General features: G+C 55.4%; 1 protein-coding gene across 4 annotated transcripts; it reads left to right on the top strand.

The window, feature by feature from the left end:
* Positions 1-849: 849 nt before the first annotated feature.
* Positions 850-22136, top strand: TOP3B (DNA topoisomerase III beta). Of its 4 annotated transcripts, XM_070400214.1 has the most exons (19): positions 860-911; positions 1640-1809; positions 4979-5130; positions 6288-6419; positions 7654-7760; positions 10086-10160; positions 11425-11621; positions 12067-12223; positions 13641-13754; positions 15226-15316; positions 16391-16545; positions 16719-16824; positions 17510-17656; positions 17765-17938; positions 18164-18292; positions 18718-18867; positions 19665-19765; positions 20380-20581; positions 21575-22136. In XM_070400214.1, exons 3-19 carry the CDS (start codon positions 5061-5063, stop codon positions 22054-22056), a joined length of 2589 nt encoding a protein of 862 aa, XP_070256315.1. In that variant the 5' UTR covers positions 860-911; positions 1640-1809; positions 4979-5060; the 3' UTR covers positions 22057-22136. The 4 variants fall into 4 exon arrangements, with proteins under 4 accessions (XP_070256316.1, XP_070256315.1, XP_070256317.1 ...); XM_070400215.1 differs by lacking the exon at positions 1640-1809 and having other exon boundaries at positions 850-911; XM_070400216.1 differs by lacking the exons at positions 860-911; positions 1640-1809 and having other exon boundaries at positions 5095-5168.
* The last annotated feature ends 3313 nt before the right edge of the window (positions 22137-25449 follow it).

The raw sequence follows: 25449 nt of genomic DNA on the forward strand, positions 1-25449 counted from the left end.
CAACAGGGAAGATGGAGTTGCAGTTTTGGAGATAGAGAGCCTGCCAAGGAGGGGGTTCAGAATCAGAAGTTCTGTTTTGAAAGGGAAATCTCATGTGACTCTTAATTTTTGGCATTTCTCAACCTTAGTTTGACTATTGAACTTTTTTTTCCTTCTAGATCAGTGTGACCCAACCATAAAATTATTTTCGCTGCTATTTCATAACTGTAATGTTGCTACTGTTATGAATCGTAATGTAAATATCTGATATGCAGGATGGTCTTAGGTGACCCCTGTGAAAGGGTCGTTCGATCGCCAAAGGGGTCGCGACCCACAGGTTGAGAACCACTGTTCTAAATACTCTTTCAGGGCTAGTAATCCAATAAAAGCAAGTTGGGAAAAGTGTCTACAGGGCCCAAAGGAAATGTGTATATGCTACTGTTCAAAATATATTAAAATATGGTCTTGCAAGTTATTTTAATTTTTACATAACCCTAGTGCTCTTACACAAAAAATTACTTTCCTTTTCCAATTCATCTTCCAGATATAGTTTACACAGTTCATTCATTCATTCATTCCACAAATGTTTATAGTACTGAAGGAAGCCTGCTATACACACGTGTAGTTTTCATTATTGTAATTATTAACAGCATGTATGTTTTCATGCTTATCATCCAGTTTTTTCATAATTATTGTAATGATTATTGTCATTCTTGCTTCCCCGCGGCAGGAAAGAATGCGGACCGCCAGGAGATTTGCGTTGTCCAGACCACCCCGGGGCCGGAACGCACAGAGCACGGAACCCAGGGAAGGAGACGTGCGGGTGCCGGAGGGCAGACGCAAGGGCGCCAGCAGCCGCCGGACCCGGAAGTAGGGGTTGCAAGTGGCCGCCGGGGGAGCGGGACTGAAGCGGGAGCCGCTCGGGGCTGCGGGTGAGAGGCGGGCGGCGGCCGCTGCGCTCGGCGGCTCAGGGACGTGGGAGGCGCGGGCCTTTGTTGAGCACGTTCCGCGGATGCTGGCCGGGCACCGAGGGGCCCCGGCACCGCGGCTGGGGGTAGCGTCCCGGGCCGGACTCTTGGGGTTCTCCCCGCCGCTTCCCTGGAGGGGTGGACCCCCTACCCCAGGGCTTGCCGTGGGGGTCCGGGGAGGTGGCGATGGGCCAGCGTTTAGCCAGGTGCGGTTCCTTAGGTTGGGTCTGCCGTGCAGCGGTCGGGCCCGGGTCGGCTGGGCTCCACTCAAAGGCAGGTTCTACCCGGGACCACCTGGGTCCCCGCCTCAGTCTTGAGGGCGCCCGGGAGTCCCCGGTGTCGCTCACTGGATGCAGGAGAGCCCTTGAACTCGAACACATTGGCTAGAATCCGGTGCGAAGGGAGGCAGTGGCCTCGTCTTCCCTTTTTATCGCTCAGCCTTTGGGGACAGCGCGTGGGAGGTCAGGCCGATGTGGACGCATGGCCAGCGAGCCCTGGGCTTCCGACAGCCTTTGCAAAGGTCAGCTGACAGCAGTCTCAACCTCAGTGTCCTCGTCGTTTAAAGAAATTACACCGTCAGCCTCGTAGAGTCGTTGGCAAGAGTAAATAAAGTGTGTGTAGCAATCGTGTGCCTGGTGCAGAGAGGAGCGTAAGAAATGGTTGTTTCTTTCCCTCTGTTTCTGACTCCATAGGTGTTTGGTGAGGTTGCCAAGGTGGGAAGTCCTAGGGCTCTGACTGCTGTTCAGACCGCTGCTAGGCCTTCGCTCCCAAGCTACGTCCACGTGTCTGTAAGACGCTGATAGGAAAAGACTTTCTCTAAAACGGTGTCTCCCAGAGGACGCATGCCATTGTGGGATTGCTGGTGAGAGCTGGCGGGGTAATAACAGGCCAGCCTGCTACTCCTTTGCACTGTCAGCCCTTCTAATTGCAGCTGCAAGTTGGAGGGTTTGCTGTCAACACCCCCTGAGCACTTGCTAATCTCCCCCTTTTTTTTTTTTTTTTTTAAATATATTTTATTGATTTTTTACAGAGAGGAAGGGAGAGAGATAGAAAGCCAGAAACATCGATGAGAGAGAAATATCGATCAGCCGCCTCCTGCACATCTCCTACTGGGGATGTGCCCGCAACCCAGGTACATGCCCTCGACCGGAATCGAACCTGGGACCTTTCAGTCCGCAGGCCGACGCTCTATCCACTGAGCCAAACCGGTTTTGGCGCTAATCTCCCCTTTTAAAAATAAAAGGACAAGCATCAGGCTCAGAGCTCTGGCAGGCAACAAAATTAAACTTGATATACCGCCGTAGGTTACTGGGAAAAACCTAGTTCTGGCCATTGATTACGACCGTTAGTTCCTATGGGGCTATAAAATTTCCCTTTTTTGTATATATTTGAACTTTTTTAAAAAGCAAAACTTAAGTGAATAATAATGTTTTACCAGTAAGGCAAAAGCCTTAGGACGGTAGCCCTAGCTGGTTGGGCTCAGTGGGTAGAGCATCGGCCTGTGGACTGGAGGGTCCTGGGTTCGATTCCAGTCAAGGGCACATGCCGGGGTTGTGGGCTTGAACGATCCCTGGTAAGGGGCGTGCAGGAGGCAGCCAATCAATGATTCTCTCTCATCATTGATGTTTCTATCTCTCTCCCTATCCCTTCCTCTCTGAATTAAATTAAAAAAAAATTTTGTTTTAAAGCATTAGAATGGTATATAAATGAAGTTTGCAAACCATTGCTTTGAGCTTTTGTTCTAATTGGCTTCCGTTTTGAAATTGGAGATGTGCCTTAATGGAAAAATAGGGAAGCCCTACGATTAATCACAGAAAATTAATCACAGTTGCGACTGCTGAAATCTTTTAAGAGTTGGAAGGAACCTGATGTAGTTTTTAAAAAATGTTCCCATGCCCTAACCAGTTTGGCTCAGTGAATAGAGCGTCGGCCTGCGAACTGAAGGGTCCCAGATTCGATTCCGGTCAAGGGCATGTACCTTGGTTGCGGGCACATCCCCAGTAGAGGGTGTGCAGGAGGCAGCTAGTCGATGTTTCTCTCTCATGGATGTTTCTAACGATCCTTCTCCCTTCCTCTCTGTAAAAAAATCAATAAAAAATATTTTTAAAAAAATGAAAATAAAAAATGTTCCCAGCTGGAAGTAAGGAAGCATGAGTTTCACCCCATCTCAACCAACTTCCTTGGTTATCTTTAGAAAATCCTTTCTCTGAGTCTTAGTTTGTTCTTCCTACTTGAGATGACTTTACCAGATCATCACCAATGCCCTTTCCCCAGGACTTCACATCCTTAAAGGAAGTGATATTCTTTTTCCTAATAAAACAGTGATACTCAGATCATTACAAAGTGCTTATGCAGTACTGAGGTATAAACTGTTGAATTAGAATATGTGTTTCTTTAGAGCAGGAGTGGGGAACCTTTTTTCTGCCAAGGGCCATTTGGATATTTATAACATCATTTGTGGGCCATACAAATGATCAACTTAAAAACTAGCCTGCTATATTTGGTCAAACATTTAATTAACTCACCCCTAATGCCTTAGCAGGGCCGGACCAAATGATTTCGAGGGCTTTATACGGCCCATGGGCTGGACGTTCCCCTCCCCTGCTTGGGAGCCAGAGCTGCTGAAGATTGGCACATGTCAAAAGTGGATTAGCAATTGCAGTCTTGAGTTTGCTTTTTTTTTTTTAAATCCTCACCCGAGGATATTTTTCCATTGATTTGAGAGAAAGTGGAAGAGAGAGGGAAAGACAGAGAAGCATCAGTGTGAGAGAAACACATCAATTGGTTGCCTCCTGCATGTGCCCTGACCAGGGCCTGGGCTGGGGAGGAGCCTGCAACCAAGGTACATGCCCTTGACCTGAATCAAACCCGGGATGCTTTGGTCAGCAGGCCCACGCTTTAGCCACTGGGCCAAATCAGCTAGGGCTGGGCTTTGCTTTTTTCAAATATATTTTTACTTGTGGCCCAGTGCACGAATTCGTTCACATTGAAAGGAAATTAATTAGAAGAAATATTTTAATATCGCTATTCACCCTTTCTCTATAATAGAAGTGTCAACCAAATTCACGATTGACAGTGACAGATCAAAACACACCCGTGCGATTGGTGCCAGTGAGAACTTTATATGTTTCGCACATGCTTGAGTCAACTTGGCCTTTTATAGAACAAACTTGCTTAATTAGACCTACTTTCTGATGTAGCTAAACTTTTCCCAGCCCAGTGAGGCACCCCAACTTCTCTTTCAGGTAATTGTCAGCAACACAGCAGTAAATATCAACACAAACCAGATTATTATTGTAGATCACGCAGGGAGAACAAAGGGTAAAACATTTAACTGCAGCCGTGTTTGACTATATTCTGTGCAGTGAGAAAACCTGAAGTCATTTTCAAGGTCCACCATTTCTTAATTCTTTTCAGTCGGGTCAAGTTTCTAAGCTTTCTAAATCTCTGTTTTCTGGCTAATGGAAAAAAAATAGGATTCCACCGAGTCTCCTCTCTACCTACTCCAGGACTTCTGTGAGGATCAAATGAGAGGAGGCACGGGAAATGCTTCACAGACATTTGATTACAGTGTAAATTGTTTCTACCTGGGTATAAAGCAAGTCGTGTTCCTGGGCTAAGAAACTGCAAGGAGGCTAGTCGTTGCTAGGGAGAGGAAGCTGGGCGTTGCTATGTGACGACGTCATTACCCAGACAGAGGGAAGGACACTTAGCATATTAGACTTTTATATATTGATTTCAGAGAGGAAGAGAGAGAGATAAATATCAATGATGAGAGAGAATGATGAGAGAGAATCATTGATCAGCTGCCTCCTGCACACTTCCTACTGGGGATCCAGCCCAAAACCTGGCCATGTGCCTTGACCAGGAATCGAACTGTGACCTCCTGGTTCATAGGTCGACGCTCAACCACTGAGCCACACCAGCTGGGTGCTTTTTTTGTTTATTTTAAAGTGAGTTTCCTTGTTAGCAAGTGGTATAGGTCCCATTGGAAGCATTGCTATTTTCTGCATGTCTTTTTTTCTCTTCAGGAGTCAGCATCGATAGTAGTGTTGGGCTGCTGAAACTTCTTCATCGCCATTTCCCTGAAACTGGCGCCAGCTTGAAGACAAGATGAAGACCGTGCTCATGGTTGCAGAAAAGCCATCTTTGGCCCAGTCCATTGCCAAAATCCTCTCTCGAGGTAGGGAAGGCCAGCCCTGGTGTCTCTGGCTTAGCTCTGTAAGCATGGTCACTTCTTTCTTTTTCCAAAGTGTGACTCCAGCCCACTGGAGTAGACTCGGGTCAGGACAGCAGGCATTCACGAAGTGCCTCGGTGTTGGTCACTGTGGGATGCATTTACTGCCGCAGCCAGCATGAGCCAGGGCTGGGGCTCCCAGAGGCACAGGCACTGTTCACAGCGTGGCAGCAGGTGCAGACAGGCCGCTGGGAGAGCGCTGTGCTGGCAAGGGTTGTTGGTCACAAGCAGCAGGAACCAGCCCTGGTAACTTACACCGAAAGGGAATTTACTGGAAGGAGGAAGACGTAGCCAGAACCGCACCCCGGTCTAAGTCTGATAAGGCCCTGCCACAGGCATCATCACCAAAGACCCTTGCTACTCCCCTTGACCCCTGACTGCTGCAGCTTCAGCCCAGACGCTCATGCCATTCCAGAGCAGCCACTAGCTGAGCCTTGGCCACGGCCCTCCCAGGACAGCAGAGCACTGGGAAACGGAGCATCTGCCCTCACCCCCACTCTGGCCACTGAGGTGATCGGTGCTGCTTCCCCTCCTGTCTCTGAATTCCCTCCAAAGAGGAAGGGTATTTGGATGCTGGGGACCCAGAAATGGCATACATCCACCCTGACCTCCGCTTGCTCCCAAGGCTGAAGGAGGAAGAGACCCTGAGACACTGGGCCAAGAAGTCCTGGTCTGAAGAGGAGGGTGGACCCCAGAGTAGTGCTTGGTCCCAGAGGCTGAGAAAGTGTGGTCGAGGGGCCATCAGGGGGAGCGTGAGACGACACTGTAGGATTCACTAACTAGGAGGTTCCTGGGGACTTGAGTACAGTTGAGAGAAGTGAGGCAGAAATCAAATCAAGAGTGAACACAGAAATGCAGAGAAAGAGCTACGAGGGTCTGCTCTTGAGAGTTCAGAGGGTGCTCCCGGCCCCCAGCCCCCCGGGCTCTGTGTGGTGGGCGGTCTGTGCTGGTTGGTTACCAGTGGTGGTTTCCCATGACCCGTGAGAGCTCAGCACCTAGTTCCCCGCAGCGGCCCGAGGACTCTCGTCACTGACTGCTCTGGGGGAGGGGGTGGTCCTACGAGAGGCAGCTCATGGAACAGCCATCACTGTGCTTCTCTGCAGGGAACGTGTCCTCACACAAAGGGCTGAATGGCACGTGCTCAGTGCACGAGTACACAGGGACCTTTGCCGGCCAGCCAGTCCGCTTCAAGATGACGTCCGTCTGTGGTCATGTGATGACCCTGGATTTCCTGGGTGAGTCCCCCACCCTCCACCCTACTGAGGGAAGCCCTGCATGGTGCTTCCCAGGGTCCAGTTGGAACCAGGGGAGGGCTTCCGGCACAGAGTCCAGAACCCATGAGTCCTGACATCAGCAGGTCGTGAAGTGACCTGGGGTCCCTGGGTGAGGCACCCAGGACTCGGGTTTTGGAGCTCAACACCCGTGGATTCCCATTCCAGTGGCCCTTAGTCACTGCCTGCGCTGTGCACCCTCCTGTGCAGCAGACTGGAGCCGGTGCCCACTCAGGGGGGCCTGGCCTGAACAGTCCTTGGGAGAGGGCTGCTGTTCCTGGTGAGTGTCGCTGCCGTCAGCGGCCACTGGGTGGCTGTCATCTTCCTCCTTGTTATTATCCGTCATCTTGGAATGGCCAGCATTAGTGTCACCCTGGGGCGAGGTGCCGGGCCGTGCTCTTAACCACACTCTGCCGGCTCACAGGCTGGGACTGGGGCAGTGACCGGGCCTCCAGGAGTTTCTGCCCCTCGTGTGTGAAATGAGTCTTACGACAGGGCCATCCACGCCCAGGACTGTCCGTGGACTGAATGTGACAGTGAAGGTAGAGTGCTTAGCGCAGGGCCAGGCACATAGCAAAGCCTCAGTACTTCTCGCTGCTTAGTGACAACAGTGACATCGATTCACTCCTGTGGCTGAGCACTCAGACCCTGAGTTTGACCACCAGCCTGCAGGTGGGGAGCTGGGATTTGAACTTGGCTGTCTGACCCCAGTCTCCCAGGCTGCAGGGAATGGGGCCTAAAAGAAAGCCCGAGTGCTGAACGTGTGAGCGCCAAGCCCTGCACAGTGAAGTAGGTGGATGTGTCCCACGTGAGGCCCAAAGAGATTGATTCTCCCCTGGCGTCCGCTGAGCCCATCGTGTGCCTGGTCAATGCTGAGCGTGGGGTGGTCACAGAATCCAGGCTGGGAGAGAAGACGAGGCCATGTGTGGTGGTTCAGGGCTCTGGCAGCGAGCCGGCCCAGGAGTGGTGCCTCTAGCATAGGGACCGTCCTGGAAGCAAGGCTAGAGCAGCGGCTCTGCCCTGTGGGGCTCCCGTGGTGGCCGAAGTGTGGTGTCAGCTCAGCAGCCGGAAGGAGGAAGGCCCGGGCAGATCCTTTCTCGCCTTCCCCTCCCTGTGTGTGAGACAAGTCCCATTATGGCGATCATGGAGGCCAAGCTCTGCAACGTGGTTCAGATGTCGTTGTGTCTGTGGTTGATAGGAAAGTACAACAAATGGGACAAGGTGGACCCCGCAGAGCTGTTCAGCCAAGCCCCGACGGAGAAGAAGGAAGCCAACCCCAAGCTGAACATGGTGAAGTTCCTGCAGGTGTGTGGGCAGCGGGCACAGGCAGGCAGGGCGGGCACAGGCAGGCAGGCGGGCACAGGCAGGGCGGGCACAGGCAGGGCGGGCACAGGCAGGGCAGGCACAGGCAGGCAGGGAGGGCACAGGCAGGCAGGCGGGCACAGGCAGGCAGGGTGGGCACAGGCAGGCAGGCGGGCACAGGCAGGGAGGGCACAGGCAGGCAGGCGGGCACAGGCAGGGAGGGCACAGGCAGGCAGGGTGGGCACAGGCAGGCGGGCACAGGCAGGGTGGGCACAGGCAGGCAGGCGGGCACAGGCAGGCAGGGAGGGCACAGGCAGGGAGGGCACAGGCAGGCAGGGCGGGCACAGGCAGGCAGGGAGGGCACAGGCAGGGTGGGCACAGGCAGGGAGAGCACAGGCAGGCAGGGAGGGTACAGGCAGGCAGGGAGGGCACAGGCAGGCAGGGCGGGCACAGGCAGGCAGGCGGGCACAGGCAGGGAGGGCACAGGCAGGCAGGCGGGCACAGGCAGGGAGGGCACAGGCAGGCAGGCGGGCACAGGCAGGGAGGGCACAGGCAGGCAGGGTGGGCACAGGCAGGCAGGCGGGCACAGGCAGGGAGGGCACAGGCAGGCAGGGCGGGCACAGGCAGGCAGGGAGGGCACAGGCAGGCAGGGAGGGCACAGGCAGGCAAGGCGGGCACAGGCAGGCAGGCGGGCACAGGCAGGGAGGGCACAGGCAGGCAGGGCGGGCACAGGCAGGCAGGGCGGGCACAGGCAGGGAGGGCACAGGCAGGCAGGCGGGCACAGGCAGGGAGGGCACAGGCAGGCAGGGCGGGCACAGGCAGGCAGGGAGGGCACAGGCAGGGAGGGCGGGCACAGGCAGGCAGGGTGGGCACAGGCAGGCAGGCGGGCACAGGCAGGGAGGGCACAGGCAGGCAGGGCGGGCACAGGCAGGGAGGGCACAGGCAGGCAGGGCGGGCACAGGCAGGCAGGGCGGGCACAGGCAGGCAGGCGGGCACAGGCAGGGAGGGCACAGGCAGGCAGGGCGGGCACAGGCAGGCAGGGAGGGCACAGGCAGGCAGGCGGGCACAGGCAGGGAGGGCACAGGCAGGCAGGCGGGCACAGGCAGGCAGGCGGGCGCAGGCAGGGAGGGCACAGGCAGGCAGGGCGGGCACAGGCAGGCAGGCGGGCACAGGCAGGCAGGGCGGGCACAGGCAGGCAGGCGGGCACAGGCAGGGAGGGCACAGGCAGGGAGGGTGCAGGCAGGGCGGGAGCAGGCAGGGAGGGCACAGGCAGGGCGGGCATAGGCAGGCAGGCGGGCACAGGCAGGGAAGGCGCAGGCAAGCAGGCGGGCGCAGGCAGGCAGGCAGGCACAGGCAGGCAGGCGGGCGCAGGCAGGCAGGCGGGCACAGGCAGGCAGGCGGGCGCAGGCAGGCAGACGGGCGCAGGCAGGCAGGCGGGCGCAGGCAGGGAAGGCGCAGGCAGGCAGGCGGGCGCAGGCAGGCAGGGCAGGCAGGGTGGGCACAGGCAGGCAGGGCGGCCCTTCTCTGGCTCCCTGCCCCACCCTCTCCCCAACAAGATGGTATTTGACCAGCTCTGGGACAGGCCTCACGGCCCCAGCTGACCCAGGAGGCACCTTTCAGTCTTGCTCCTTCCCCCACTACACTGTCAGCCACTGGAATTTAAAAAAAAATAGTTTGGTGGTGGTGGTGGTTTTTCTAATTTTAAAACAAATGCATATATGTTATGGAATTAGAATATATAAATAAGTATAAAGAAGGAAAATTATTTATAATCACACTACCCAAGACAACTACTATTGTCCTTTTTCTGTGCAATTTTCGGGTTAAGATCTTATTGCATTTTTAACATTTTTTTGTCCACAAAACAGTAGTTCTGAGCTAAATTCTTTTCTTTTCTTTTTTTTTTTTTAAGTATATTTTATTGATTTTTTACAGAGAGGAAGGGAGAGGAATAGAGAGTTAGAAACATCGATCAGAGAGGAACATCGATCAGCTGCCTCCTGCACATCCCCCACCGGGGATGTGCCCGCAACCCATGTACATGCCCTTGACTGGAATCAAACCTGGGACCTTTCAGTCCGAAGGCCGACGCTGTATCCACTGAGCCAAACCGGTTTCGGCCTAAATTCTTTTCTGACTGGCTAAGCCAGTCTCACTAGTTCTGCCTAGCCTGGGCCCCTGCTCTGGGCACCAGGCCTCCTAAATAGCTGGGGGTGGGGGTGGGGAGGGGGGGTGACAATTGCTCTGCTCCCTGAGCCGGGTGGGGGTGCCATGGGCACTGCAGGGCTGGGCTGTGGAAGGTCCTAGTCACCCTGTGCTTTGTGGCAGGTGGAGGGCAAAGGCTGCGACTACATCGTGCTATGGCTGGACTGCGACAAGGAAGGGGAGAACATCTGCTTCGAGGTGAGGGTGACCCCACTGTGGCCTCACTTTTGGCCTTCCTGCCATCTGCCCCCATCCACTCCTGAGCCCAGAGTAGGGGATCAACTACATTGGCTTAAAAATGCCTGTTGTGCTCCTTTATTTTGGAAATTATCTAGACACACATTGTGTGAGCAGCAGTAAAAGGGCAGCTTTCCTAGGTGGATCTGAGTTTCAGAATGGGGCTGTCTCAAGGAGAGAGTTAGCATTTCGGGCCCCTCGGCACCTTTCGGGGACCTCAGATCAGTGCTGGTTGCCACCTGGCGATCCTCCTCCTTTCCCGGGGCCCGTTCTTCTCCTCGCCCACCTCAGGCAGAATGCCCTGCCTTGGCCATGGTGCCCTCACACTGGGTGTGCCTACAGGTGTCACCTGGTGCCCCTCAGGCTGTGACTCTATAGGTTGCCCTTCTGCCTCTGCACCCAGGGCCTGGCATGCCTCAGGGCTCAGGAAGTGCTTCCAGCACAACAGGGGCTCTCGGGACACCCCGCATTCCAGCACAGAAGGGGTATCCCTGCCGATACCCCCCTCCTGCTCCTCCCCTGCTGGCTTGCTCCTCCCGGGGGATCTTTGCAGCTTGGGGGTAAAGAATGGTGGCAGCTCATGGGGCTTTCTCCCTTCAGAATCGAAGCCACCTCTTCCCTGTAAAGAAGCTGCATGCCAGGCTCCAGCATGACTCCCCTCCCACTGCACGGCCTTCTTAGTGAGTCTCGACTCCAGGACCCCTGCTGTGCCTGCTCCCCGAGCCCCCCAACCCCCCCACAGGGGGGGTCATCAGGGCTCCCCACTCCTGCCCGTTGTCTTTTCCTCTTCATCCGTTTTCCCTCCCTGTCTTTCCTCCAGTCTCTTCGAAGTCCCACCCTCCCCTCCTCGCACCCCCTCCTCTAGAAGGAGGGGAAATGGTCGCGTGGGGTGATCTGGCAACTCTCGTTCCCTGTGTCCTTGGCAATAGCATCTCTTGGTTTGGTGAGGATGGAAGCAGGAGATGAGAGAGAGGGTGGCAGCTTGCAGGATGGTAATAAGAAGGGGCTGTTTGAATAAATTTGTGGACAAAAGGAAGGAAGCCATGTGGCAGGAGTATGGAGAGACGGAGGCTTCTGGAAGGGGAGAGAGACAGAGGAGGGTCTGGCTAGAGTGAAGAGGGGATCGCACGCATGGCTGGGAGGCTCAGTCCTGGAGAGGAGTTGGGCCCACAGGTGGGGTGTAGAGCAGGAGGTGTACGGGGTCACAGCCAGCCCCTTCCCCCAGGTCTTGGATGCCGTGCTGCCCGTCATGAATCCGGCCCGTGGTGGTGAGAAGACAGTGTTCCGGGCCAGGTTCAGCTCCATCACGGACACAGACATCTGCAATGCCATGGCCCGCCTGGGCGAGCCTGACCACAACGAGGCGCTCTCAGTGGATGCCCGGCAGGAGCTAGACCTGCGCATTGGCTGTGCCTTCACCAGGTGCCGGCTGCCCTCCCGTTGGCCAGAGCCTCACCCTTGCTGGTCCCCCTCCTTGGTTCCTGGGCCTGATCAGCCACCCCAATGGTCAACATTTTAAAAACCCTAAAGACAACTGTCTAAATAGACCACCGCGTGAAAAGCAGTGTCTTGGGGAGAGGGGGAAGGGGGTGGAATGTGATAGAAGGGCTTCCTGGCCTGGCGAGCTCAATCCCCAGTGTGGGGCGTGTAGGAGGCCGCTAATGTCTGCTCTTCTTTCCCACATACCTCCTGGCCCCCTGCTGAGCATGTCTCTGACCCTGTCTCCTGAGCCGGGAGCAGCCAGCCACCTTGGCCTCCTCCCTGCACCACCAACTAGCCCATCCCAGACTCCCACCAGGGGTTTAATGATGGTTTCTTGAGTAAATGCATGACTGAAATATCTTTCTCTCCCCACCCCTCCTTGTAGGTTTCAGACTAAGTACTTCCAGGGGAAATATGGCGATTTGGACAGCTCTCTCATCTCCTTCGGGCCATGTCAGACCCCTACCCTGGGATTCTGCGTAGAGAGACATGACAAAATCCAGTCCTTCAAACCAGAGACCTACTGGGTGCTGCAGGCCAAGGTTCTCTTTCCCTTCTCTGTTCCCGCTGGGTCTTTTCAGGTTTGGGTGTGGATTCTGAGGGTCCCCTTCATCATCACTGTCATCACCATAGTCCAGCCGCAGGCAAACTACGGCCCGCAGCCGGATCCGGCCCGTTTGAAATGAATAAAACTAAAAAAAAAAAGACCGTACCCTTTTATGTAATGATGTTTACTTTGAATTTATATTAGTTCACACAAACACTCCATCCATGCTTTTGTTCCGGCCCTCCGGCCCAGTTTAAGAACCCATTGTGGCCCTCGAGTCAAAAAGTTTGCCCACCCCTTTCATAGTCCCACAGGCCCCTGAGGTTGAGGGCACTGCCCTTTTACCCTGTGGATAGCAGTACGAGGGAGGGAGGCCAGAGAGGGGTCTGCGGGTGCCGAGGGAAGGGGCCTCAGCTTCCATGGAGAGGCAGGGTAAGGCTCGGCCTGGATGCACTGAATTTCAGTGATTGGAATGAACTCGGCTTTGGTGGTGCGGGGCGAGGTCATCCCTTGGGGCCATCAGCTGCCACAGTCGTATCCAAGGATTGACTTTCAGACTTTTAAGGTTTTGGAACCCCTTCTCCAAATAAAGACTCCACTGAAGCTTCTTGTAAGATTTAAAATGTTTTTAATTGATTTCAGAGAGGAAGGGAGAGGAAGAGAGAGATAGAAACATCCATGATGAGAGAGAATCATTGATTGGCAGCCTCCTACCCTCCCCACACTGGGGATTGAGCTCGCAACCCGGGCATATGCTCTGACCAGGAAACGAACCAGTGACCTCTTGGTTCCTGGGTGGATGCTCAACCGCTGAGCCATACCCGGCTGGTTGCTTCTTGTAAGATTTAGAACATAATGCAGAGCTGCTCCTGTTGACATGGGGGCAGGGGCCCAGGGTGAGGCCACACCTAGTGCTGGCCAGGCATTAGGACATGGGCAGGGAGGGTGTGAGAGGTGGAGGCTCGGACACTCCTTAAGGACACATCAGCCTCGGCTTTGTGCTCTCCTCGTGAGACCATCTGCCTGATTTCAGGGAGGCCAGCTGTCAGAGCAGCTTTCACCGGGGAGGGGCTGCCTATCTGCACACCTGCACAGGTACGGCTGTGAGACTTTATTTTTTTTTATTGACTTTTAGAGAGAGGGAGGAAAAGAGGGAGAAAGAGAAACATCAATGTGAGAGCAAAACATCAGTCCACGGCCTCTTGCACGCCCCCTACCAGGGATCCAGCTCTGACTGGAATTGAACTGGCAACCTCTCGGTGCCTGTGGTGAGCCCAACCAGCTGAGCAGTGCGGGCCAGGGCATGGCTGTGGGACTGTAGAGCCAGGCAAGGACCAGCTTCATCTGCCCCAGGTCTCTTCTCCGGCAGCAGATTCACCTGGATACTTTGCTGTGTTCTGTCCTTCCTGCAGGTTAACGCTGATAAAGACAGATCTCTCCTTTTGGACTGGGACCGAGTGCGAGTGTTTGACCGGGAGATCGCGCAGATGTTTTTAAACATGACCAAGCTGGAGAAGGAAGCCCAGGTGGGCCTGCTGCACCCACAGCTGCCACCTTTGCCTGGGTCGGGGTAGGAGCGGGACACCTCTGGCTGGAGAAATAGCTTGTGACCTAGATCACGTCTTTCTCCCCCTTTCTGAAACAGACATTTGGAAAGAGCAGTTACGCATACACTCCCACTGGAATCGTTCTGCCCACGGCAGTAACTGCAGCGTGCTGCATATCTGCTCTGTACTGTGCACTGCCCCACTCCCATGACCCGCCAGGCCCCTTCCACACTTCCCTTTCCACGTGACCCTGTGGCATCATCTCCTTTTGGCAGGACTTAATTTCACACAGATGTCCCTTTTCTGTGACGTCTAAAGCTGACAACTCCAGAGAGCTCTGTGTGCATGGCCATGAATCTGCCCAAGGTCCAGCACAGACGGGCCTGAGATCCCAATGTCAGCTTCCATAGCCTTTGTGGGGCTGTGTTTCTCACTCAGGGTTTTCTGACTAGAAGGACTTGCTGCTTGGCCGTTAGGAAGGGGGTGATGCCATGTGGAAAGGGGCTGGCTTCAGTGGGGGTGGGGGCAGGCCCAAGGCATTGCAGCAAGTGCCCTGCAGCTGTGACAGCTACCAGAGCCACTGAGGGGCCTTCTCTTGTCCTTCCCGAGCCTTCCTTAGGTGCCCTTACCCACCCATGCAGTTGACTCCGGCTCCCAGAACTTCTACAGCTGCTCTGTGCCTTTATCCTCGATCACGTTCCTACAGGCACCATTGCTGCTGTCGCAGGCTCTCAGCCTAGTGGTCCAGCTTTCCTGGCTCCACATGCACAATCTAGCCTCAGCGTTCACCCCGCCTTGTCTGTCTGGAACCAGAGGGCCCTGCCCTGGCCAGGTCTACATGGAATTCAGGGATGAGCTTTGGGGTTGCGTTGTTTGGGTTGTTTCTGCCACAGGCAAAGCAGAGCCATCGCTTCTGACAACTGTTCAGTTTAGAGGTTGAAATTCACCAGAATTTTATTTAAACTGCATGGTGTTTACAAAAGTTACCAACATTGAAAAATTATGAGGTTTTTATATTAAAAGCCTGATTTCCAGCTTTTCTTGGCAAACCAGAAGATATAGCAATACGAGCAGGCCCTGATGGAGCACTCAGGCTCACTGAGGGGCAAGCAGCTGCCCCGAGACTACCTGCACCCCGGGCCTCCTCCCACTGCCACCCCAGGGCCGTGCTAACGCTGGCTCTCGTCTGATTTTGAATTTGCGGCCCCTTCTCTTGCCTCTTCCCCATTCCTCCCGTTTTTCTCTCTCCCTAGAAAATTCTTTAGAAAATCATCATCTCTCTTTTTTCCTTCTTGGGCCTGAATAAATATTCAAGTCTTAAGTGCACTATGAGGAGTGAACTTGAGACCAAATGTATGAAACCAGACCCTTTGCCCACCTATCCTGACTCTGTTTTGTTGTCTTTCTCCTTCCCCTACCCCCACATCACTGAATCCGTTCTGTTTTCTAGGTGGAAGCCACAAGCAAAAAGGAGAAGGCCAAGCAGAGGCCCCTGGCCCTGAACACTGTGGAGATGCTTCGTGTGGCCAGCTCTTCTCTGGGTATGAGGGGATTTCTCTGAAGCCCCCAAAGACTTCTTGGAGCAGGCATGCAGCTGCCCCGTTCAACCCAGGGTAGTACCTGCGGGTGTAGGACAGTGCCATCGTTCCTACCTTTGCCAGCATTTTCCCCTCTATGTTCACCTGTGTCAGTATGCACACCCCCCCCCATGTGCTCACCTGTGCCGGCACCACCCCCTCCACATGCTCACCTGTGCCAGCACCCCCCCCTCCACATGCTCACCTGTGCCGGCGCCCTCTTTCCATTCAGTGTTACCCGAGGCTTAGAGGGAATCTGAGGATTCCATTTCACAGGATTGTTGGTTAGTACTCAGCAGCTTCTCTGAATTTATGTGGGGAAAACACAGACCATGTCATTTTACTAAATGTCTGAGGAGCCCCTGCTGGGATTGAACACGTGGAAGGCCATCAGCAGGGCCACCCACAAAGCAGGCCCTCATGCCCCTCAGAGGCATTAAACCACGGAGTTCAAGCTCCAGGTACAAACTCCGGTCCAAATCCGAGCTCATCACATCCTTCCTTGTCCCAGAGCCTCAGTTTCCTCATGGGAAAAGAGGGTGACCATAGTTAGCACCCGTCTGGGTTGTTGTAAGGATTAAGTGATTGAAATAGCTCATCCTAACAGTGGCAGTGGTAATGGTTGTCACTACCCGAGAGGGACATGCTGACATCAGCGTCCCTGCTGCAGGGAGCGGTCAAGACCCATCTCTCCTGCCTGGGACAGGTGTGTGCCGTCTGTCTGAGCCTTGTTTCCATAGCAGCAAGAAGGGGGTTGGGCTGGAAAGTTGGTGGCCTCAAGGCATTGGTGACGCATCGGCGGCCTCTGGAAACCATGAGCAGTGTGCTCTCGAGCATTTTCAGGGGTCCTCAGGGGCCAACGGTGACATTGGGTGACCAGTAGCCAAGTGCCAGCCTCTGCTGGTCAGGGAGGAGCAGGAAGACGAACCCTCCCAGTCGCCCTGTTTGCTTTTGGGGGAGCCTGAGTACCCAGGCCCGTGGGCAGGCACCTGGCTGACCCTGGCATTCCGGGCCAGCTGAGCCTCCTGTCTCTCGCAGGCATGGGGCCACAGCATGCCATGCAGACCGCTGAGCGGCTCTACACCCAAGGCTACATCAGCTACCCGCGCACCGAGACCACCCACTACCCCGAGAACTTCGACCTCAAGGGCCCTCTACGGCAGCAGGCCAACCACCCCTACTGGGCCGACACGGTGAGCAGAGCCAGGCCCTGCACTCCCCCCTCCCCCCTCCCCCCTGTACACCCTGTTGCCAAGGCCTTGGGACCAGCTCAGGACTGGCCACATCCAGGCCTGGCAGCAGCTCCCTGCAGGTGGGAGGGCAGCCATGCCCAGACTCACGCTCTGCTTTGTCTTCTCTCCCTCAGGTGAAGCAGTTGCTAGCAGAAGGTATCAACCGGCCACGGAAAGGTCACGATGCTGGCGACCATCCCCCCATCACCCCCATGCGGTCTGCCACAGAGGCCGAATTAGGTATCAGGTGATTCCCTCCCCCACCATTCTCACATTCACACTCACATTCACGCACACACACACACACACACTCCAAGCTTCTGGGGAGGGGAGGGCTTCTGGTACTTTTGCATGGTGCCGGGCCCCGGTGGCAATGTGGGGACTCCCTCCTGCCCCGCCTGCCCCTGGCCGTGGCCCAGGAGGTCACCTGACAGTGTGCTCCCTCCCCGTGGGACCGGACAGGAGCGAGTGGTGGCAGCAGTGTGTCCCGTGCAGGGTGCAGGCACTGTTGTGGGAGACCCTAGGACAGAGAGGGCCAGGCAGGAGGTGGCAGGGGAGGTGAGTGGGCGGGTGGCTGTGGACAGAACAGGGTGACCCTGAGACAGAGCAACAGGCTCCGTCATCCGGCCCATGCAGTGCTGATGGCCATGTGCCAGGAGAGGGCAGAGGGAGGGGGAGCCATGTGGGTGGAGGCAGAAGCTGCTTGTGTGATGTGATGGTGGCATATCACTAGCTAGGGACAGGCCACGTGCCTGGAGGCAGGGCGGGAGATGGGAGCCACGGCTGTGAAGGAACCACCAGGAGCGAGAGACTCTTTCCTTGCTATCTCGTCCCTCGGCATCCTGTGGCTCTGCTGCCTGAGCAGGAGCCAGGGGGTCCCAAGAGCCAGAGTCCTGGCTGGTGACCAGCGTCTGTGCTTACGCAGGGAGCGAGGCGTGGCGGCTCTATGAGTACATCACTAGGCACTTCATCGCCACGGTGAGCTATGACTGCAAGTACCTCCAGAACACCATTTCCTTCCGGATCGGGCCCGAGCACTTCACCTGCACCGTGAAGACCGTCATCTCACCAGGTAACCTGCAGGCCCAGCCGTGCTCCTCACCTCCACAGGTTGATGCAACATCCTCCGTCGGGCCTGGGATGGAGGCCCCGGGTCTGAGGCAGCTCCCTGTCCCTCCAGGCTTTACGGAGATCATGCCCTGGCAGAGCGTGCCCCTGGAGGAGAGCCTGCCCACCTGCCAGAGGGGCGACACCTTCCCCGTGGGCGAGGTGAAGCTCCTGGAGAAGCAGACGAGCCCCCCTGACTACCTGACGGAGGCCGAGCTCATCACGCTCATGGAGAAGCATGGCATCGGTGGGTGCACCCGCCCGGGACCCCGGCCCGAGGGTTCCCAGTCCAGGAAGCCATGCTTCCAGAGCTGCCCGGTGCCCCTTCCATGCGTGAATGGCAAGTGGTGCGGTGCCTGGCACAGTGCTGGCTGAGAATCAGGGCCCGTGACAGGTAGGGGTGCAGGGGAGCCCACAGTCCGATGGGAGTGTCGCAGGCCGAGGGACACTAGGGCCTTGCTGTGCGTTGCAGGGACAGACGCCAGCATCCCCGTGCACATCAACAACATCTGCCAGCGCAACTATGTGGTCGTGGAGAGTGGGCGGCGGCTCAAGCCCACCAACCTGGGCATCGTCCTGGTGCACGGCTACTACAAGATCGGTGAGTGCGGCCCTGGTGCTCCCTGGCTGCTCCCTGGGCTGCAGCTCCGCCTTTGTCAGCCCAGAGCCTCCTCTGCAAAACCCTGCGGTGAGCCCCCCGCTCCCACAGCAAGGTGCTGCACTCCCACCCCAGGACCTGCCCCAGCAGGGGCTCGGCATGGTGGGTGATGAACAGACACGTGCGAAGGACCCAAAAGCGGAGGCGAGGGCTCTTCCCCACATCGGGGCCCGAGGGACATAGATGTGGCCCATGGGCTGCCCGGAGCACCTCTGATGCAGTTCTAGGGACGGGTCCCTGGTGGCTCCACACAGGGTTTTGTGGGGGGAGATCAGGAAAGGTCTTGGGTGCAGGGCTCAACCAAGTGCCGGAGCTGCCGCAGGGACTGAGCCTCAGGTGAGGGTGCTCACAGCGGCCGCCTTCCCCAGATGCGGAGCTGGTGCTCCCCACCATCCGCAGCGCCGTGGAGAAGCAGCTGAACCTCATTGCCCAGGGCAAGGCCGACTTCCGCCAGGTCCTGGGCCACACGCTGGACATCTTCAAGAGGAAGTTCCACTACTTCGTGGACTCCATCGCAGGTAATGGCTGCCCCTTCTCTACCCCTGGGTCAGGCCGCCACCTCTCGGGTGCCAAGTGCTGCCATGTGAGACCAGCCCCCAGAACTGGGCTCAGGCCTCTGTTGGAGGATGGGGTGATGATGGGTCATCACTGGGCCCTTGTCAGAATTAAAGGCCAGCCGAAACCGGTTTGGCTCAGTGGATAGAGCGTCAGCCTACGGACTGAAAGGTCCCGGGTTCGATTCCGGTGAAGGGCATGTACCTGGGTTGCGGGCACATCCCCAGTGGGAGATGTGCAGGAGGCAGCTGATCGATGTTTCTCTCTCATCGATGTTTCTGACTCTCTATCTCTCTCCCTTCCTCTCTGTAAAAAAATCAATAAAATATATTTAAAAAAAAAAATTAAAGGCCAGTGTATTAATACCACATGCAGCCCTGCCTGGTGTGCTCAATGGTTAGAGTGTCAGCCTGTGCACCAAAGGGTCTCGGGTTCGATTCCTGGTCAAGGGCACATACCTCAGTTGCAGGTTCATTCCCCGCCTCCAGTCGGCGTGCGTTCCAGTTGATAGTCTCTCTCACCTCGATGCACCTCTCTCCCCTTCCTGCCCTCCCTCCCATTCTCTCTGAAAAGCACTGGAAACAAATATCCTCGGGTGACAAACGGGGCTGCAGCTCTGCCGTTCCCGTTGCAGACATGGAACCCACCACCCGCAGGGAGGGGTGTGCTCGCGCACAGATCCTCTGCTCGTGGTGCCTCCCCTGCAGCCTGCCCGGTGGCACCTGCGGGGAGGTGACCCTCCTGCTCCGCTTCCTTTCAGGCATGGATGAGCTGATGGAGGTGTCCTTTTCCCCTCTGGCAGCCACAGGCAAACCCCTCTCACGCTGCGGGAAGTGCCACCGGTTCATGAAGTACATCCAGGTAGGTGGTGGCTGAGGGCGGTGCCCACTCCTGCTGGCCTTCAGTGCCCTGTGCACAGACTCGGGCAAGTCTTGTCACCTCTGAAGGCCTCGCCTTATCCTCAGTCATACAACGTGTTTGTTCCAGTTGCCACCCAAGGGTGGCTAAGAGGCCTAAAGCAGCCTCGCCAGCAAACACCCCGTGTCCCTAGGACCCCAGGAGCACATCAGCTGTTAGGCCGCTTAAACACATGTCTGTGTTTCCTGTTTTTAGAACTGCCTTTCTTCATGCGTAGAGCAAGTGTCCCGAGATCATGGCCTGGGTCCTTGCCTAGCAACATATTACATATTATGTATTATATGTCACGTATTATGTATTACACATTACTTATTCTGTATGTGTGTTGAGTGTGATGTACATATTGTGTTACATGTTACATAGTATGTACGTGTGTGTGCATATGTATTAGTGTTGTGTGTTTTCTATTTTATGTGTTGCACATTATGTATTACGTAGGACTTGCTGTGTTATATGTTACATGCTACATTTATGATTCTCCATTACGGGGAGAGTGAGGGGGGGCTGGAGAGTCAGCTGGCCCAGCCCCCTGTGCCTCTCCCCTGGCATTGCTGCAGGCCAAGCCGAGTCGCCTGCACTGCTCCCACTGCGACGAGACCTACACCCTCCCCCAGAATGGCACCATCAAGCTCTACAAGGAGCTCCGGTGCCCGCTGGACGACTTTGAGCTGGTCCTGTGGTCATCGGGCTCTCGGGGCAAGAGCTACCCCCTGTGCCCCTATTGCTACAACCACCCGCCCTTCCGGGACATGAAGAAAGGTGAGCGCACCTCTCCCTGGGCTACGGCTCCCTCCAGCTGGCTGCCCTCGTCCCCCCGGGTTTCTGTGGTCTCTGTTAGCACCACTCCCTGCTGGCATCACGCTGCTCTTTGTGGGTATCCCTACCCTGGGCCGCCCCATGCTACTGGTGCTAAGATAGGAGACCCCGGTGTGCCTGGGCGGTGCTCAGGCGTCAGCCAGACCACCTGCCACTCTGGTCGTAATTGTGCCGGTGACTATGGTAAGCTCACTCAGGACCTGGCAGTGGGTGGTTGTGCCCTCTCCTGGGCTGGGTGAGTGGGAGGATGCAGCAGGTGGGGGTGCCCTCGGTCAGCACCATCAGAGTCCTCCATCCTCATGCTTATTCCTGGAGAAAGGAGAGCATGTATCCAGGTGGGGCTGAGACCGAGCCAGGAGTCTGAGGAGGGCCTGGGACTCAGTGCTCACCCTCAGCTGTGCTGTCTCCTTACCACCTCGCACAGGCCCCGGGGTGTCATCACCCCATACCACAGACAGGAACGAGACACAGCGAGAGTGAGGTGTCTGCCCACATCCTAGGGGTTCGGGGGCCCACAGGGTCTTAGTTTACCCCTCCTGACTCAGGCCTGGCCTATGGGGCAGACACAGGCTCATCCCTGCCGTCCAGCAGCTTCCAGGGCAGCCGACGGCCCCACGTGGCCACTAGAATGAGGGCCGCACAGAGCTGCCTGTAACAGGCTGCGGAAGCAAAGTGAAGGGCAGGGACTGGCTGGCAGCCACCAGGAAGGCCTGCTGGAAATGGTGTGAGCCCGGGGAGAGGGGGCCTCACGGGGTGAGGAGTTCCCGATAAGCAGAGCACAGGAGCGCTCCGGGCCCCGGCCATTGAGCAAAGCCGAGAGGAGCACTTTTTGCTGGGACATGGGATGCGAGACTGCGAAGCACTGAGAGGGCCGGGAGGGGGTGGGCAGCACGGTGACCATCAGGTGTGCCTCACAGGCTGCCCTCTCCCCACCAGGCATGGGCTGCAATGAGTGCACGCACCCCACCTGCCAGCACTCCCTGAGCATGCTGGGCATCGGCCAGTGCGTGGAGTGCGAGAGTGGGGTGCTGGTGCTGGACCCCACCTCGGGCCCCAAGTGGAAGGTGGCCTGCAACAAGTGCAACGTGGTGGCACACTGCTTCGAGAACGCCCACCGCGTGCGGGTGTCCCCCGAGACCTGCAGCTCCTGTGAGGCTGCCCTGCTCGACGTGGACTTCAACAAGGCCAAGTCCCCACTCCTGGGCGACGAGACGCAGCACACGGGCTGTGTCTTCTGCGACCCCGTCTTCCAGGAGCTCGTGGAGCTGCGGCACGCGGCCTCCTGCCACCCCATGCACCGGGGCGGGCCAGGGAGGAGGCAGGGCCGAGGGCGGGCCCGGGGCCGCCGGCCTGCCGGGAAGCCCGGAGCCAGGCGACCGAAGGACAAGATGTCAGCCCTGGCCGCCTACTTTGTGTGATGGCCCCGTTCTTCCTCACCCGGCTCCAGGCGGTTGTCCTGGGGCCACAGAAATCATTAAAATGGATTTTGTCTTCTCCAGAGCAAGCAGCTGGGGACCTTTTGCTGGTGTCAGGGTTGCTGTGTCCTCCCCACCCACCTCCTCATCCCCCTCCCATCCCTGTCCCCTTGCCTCTCCCTTCACTCTGCAAACACCTTCTAAGTGCCTGCTCTTCCCACGCCCCTCGGTGCCTCAGGGAGGATACCTCGTGTGGAAATGGCAGCTCTGTGCACGGCAGGAGGTGTCCCTGATTCCTGTGGGAGAGGCAGGTGTAGGAGGGAGCCGGGGAGATGAGGCTGGGAGAGGTGCTCTCTGGACCAGCCCTCTGTGAGGGCTCAGCCCTCAGGCTCAGCGGCTCTGAGCAGACCTGTGTGAGGCCTCAGGCACCTGACAGTCTCTGGCTTGTTCTGATTCCAGTTCTCAAACAAGCCCTGATGGTCTCAGAGGCAGCCAGTAACTTGGGCGGAAGGGGGGCAGGGGTGCCATGGTGAGCCATTCACATCCCAGGCGTAGAAAATAGCCCATAAGCCATGGTGGCTGGATGCAAGCAGTAGGCTGCTTGCCCTCCTGCTGTCCCTGTACCCCCACTCCAGCCCGTAGGCAGCCAGTCCTCAGAGCTCTCGGTACTCCCCTGGCCATGTGGCGGCAGGAGCTCCAGGCTGTCAGTGGGACATTTGTACAAGGAGCAGGTCAATGTTTCACAAGGGGCCCTGTATTTGGTAGGTTTGCAGTTCACACTAGAACATACGAGGCCCCTAGAAAAGCCTTCGTAAAGGAACCTGTGGCTTCACCTGGCATTCCACAGAGGAGCTGCGCCCCAGGCTCCCTCTTCCTGGAGGCTCCAATGAGCCAAGGTGGTGTTCCGTGGAACACAGTTTGGGAAACCACTCTAGAAGCTTTTGAAAGGCTGGCTCCCTGGGAAGCTGTGCTGAGGTGGCCCGATTCTGGAGCACCAACAAGGCCACATCTGCGAGTGGGTGGGTCCCTGGCACAGGGCTGTGACTGCTTGGCCACCACGTAGGCCCGTCACAGTGAGCAGTCAGGGCCTTCGCCCTATGTTCTAGAACCCCTCCAGTGAGAGCCGGGGGAGAGGCCTCAAACCCAGAGCACCCTTCCTTACCAGGACTCTGCACGGAGGTTTCACCTCAAGCAGGGCTCATCACAAGGGTTCGTTTCTTATTTATTATTATTATTGATTTTTTACAGAGAGGAAGGGAGAAGGATAGAGAGTTAGAAACATCGATGAGAGAGAAACATTCATCAGCTGCCTCCTGCACACTCCCTTCTGGGTATGTGCCTGCAACCAAGGTACATGCCCTTGACCGGAATCGAACCTGGGACCCTTGAGTCCGCAGGCCGACACTCTATCCACTGAGCCAAACCGGTTAGGGCAAGGGTTCATTTCTTTTTCTCTGCACTTGTCCTTTGTTGATGAACCTTTGAGAGCCTTGGCTTTCAAAGCTGGACTCTGCCTTCAGGAACCATTCACCGCACCCACTCAACAGCATCCAAACCCCCTGTTACTTGCGGTGAAGCTTCAGAAGCAAGAAGAACAGGAAGAAACGAGGTCTGCTTTAGGCCAGAACCGCCCACTGTGCTCCTTGGGACTGTACCTCCTGCCTGGGAGGCTGGCAGTTCAGTTAAGGAGCTCCTGCAGAGTCCAGACGAGATGTGGCAGCTTGGATCAAGGTGGTAGTTGTGAAGGTATGAAGGATGATTTATTATGTTTTTATTGTGGAAAATTTCAAACATAAAAAAAGTGGAATGGTAAAATGAACTTCCAGGTCCCAGCCCGTTAACTCACTTGGTTAGAGCACCGTCCTGATACGCCAAGGTTGCAGGTTCAGTCCCCTGTCTGGGCACACACAAGAATCAACCGATGAATGCATAAATAGGTGGAACAACAAATTGATGTTTCTCTCGTCTTCTCTCTCTAAAATCAATAAAAATAAATAACCTCTATATACCATCACCAATTAACAATTAAGTTTCAACAATTAACCTGTAGCCCTAGATGGTTTGGCTCAGTGGATAGAGCACTGGCCCACAGATTAAAGGGTCCGGGTTTGAGGGCACGTACCTCAGTTTCAGGCTCAATCCCGACCCTGGTCAGAGCACATGTGGGAGACAGTCAATTGATGTTTCTACCTCTCAAAATCAATGGGAAAAATCTTTGCGTAAGGATTTTTTAAAAAGAGAGATGGGGAGACTTTTTAAAAAGTGTTTTACTAATTTTTAAAAAATTTTTTAAAAAAATTTTTTTAATATATTTTTATTTATTTCAGAGAAGAATGGAGAAGGAGAGAGAGAGAGAGAAACATCAATGATGTGAATCATTGATTGGCTGCCTCCTGCATGCCCACACTGCATGCTCTGTGGGCATTGAGCCCGCAACCTGGGCATGTGTCCTGATCAGGAGGAATTGAACTGTGACTTCCTGGTTCATAGGTCGACACTCACCACTAAGCAATACTGGCTGGACGGGACTCTCTTATACTGGTTAGTTTCTTTTTTTTTTTTTTTTTAAATATATTTTATTGACTTTTTACAGAGAGGAAGGGAGAGAGACAGAGAGTTAGAAACATCGATCAGCTGCCTCCTGCACACCCCCCACCGGGGATGTGCCCGCAACCCAGGTACATGCCCTTGACCGGAATCGAACCTGGGACCTTTCAGCCCGCAGGCCGATGCTCTATCCTCTGAGCCAAACCGGTTTCGGCATATTGGTTAGTTTCTAAAAAGTTGCTGGAGACTCTTGCTTCCACTGTAACAAAGAGAATATATGGGTTAGGCAACGAAACCATATGCACAAACTTTCAATATACAAGTATACAAAGTTTATATAATACCTGTTTAGAAACTTACAGATCAGTTGTAGAATACTTCCAACATTGCAGAAGGCACATTTCCATTCAATACCTATTCCTTGAAGTAACTTCTTTTTTTTTAAATCTTCACCCAAATATATATTTCCATTGATTTTTAGATAAAGTAGAAAGGAGGGAGGGAGAGAGAGACAGAGAGAGAAACATCGATGTGAGAAACATTGATTGCCTCCTGCACACGCCCTGACCCAGGCGAGGGATCAAGCCTGGAACCAAGGTACGTGCCCTTGACTGAGAATTGAACCCGTGACCCTTTGGTCTGTGGGCCAACCTCTAACCACTGAGCCAAACTGGCTGGAGCAGTAATTACCATTTTTACTTTTATCAACACATTATTTTGCCTGTTACTAATGGATTAATAGGGCATACAATCTTTGTGGCTGGTTTCTTTCACTTATTATTTCCATGAAATCCTCTATGATGTGTTTGCCTATAGTTATTTTTTATTGCTATGTAGTATTTCATTTTG

The sequence above is a fragment of the Myotis yumanensis genome, unplaced genomic scaffold, assembly GCF_028538775.1.
Source record: "Myotis yumanensis isolate MYYU_CA2020_CCGP unplaced genomic scaffold, mMyoYum1.0.hap1 SCAF_19, whole genome shotgun sequence".
Classification (NCBI taxonomy): domain Eukaryota; kingdom Metazoa; phylum Chordata; class Mammalia; order Chiroptera; family Vespertilionidae; genus Myotis; species Myotis yumanensis.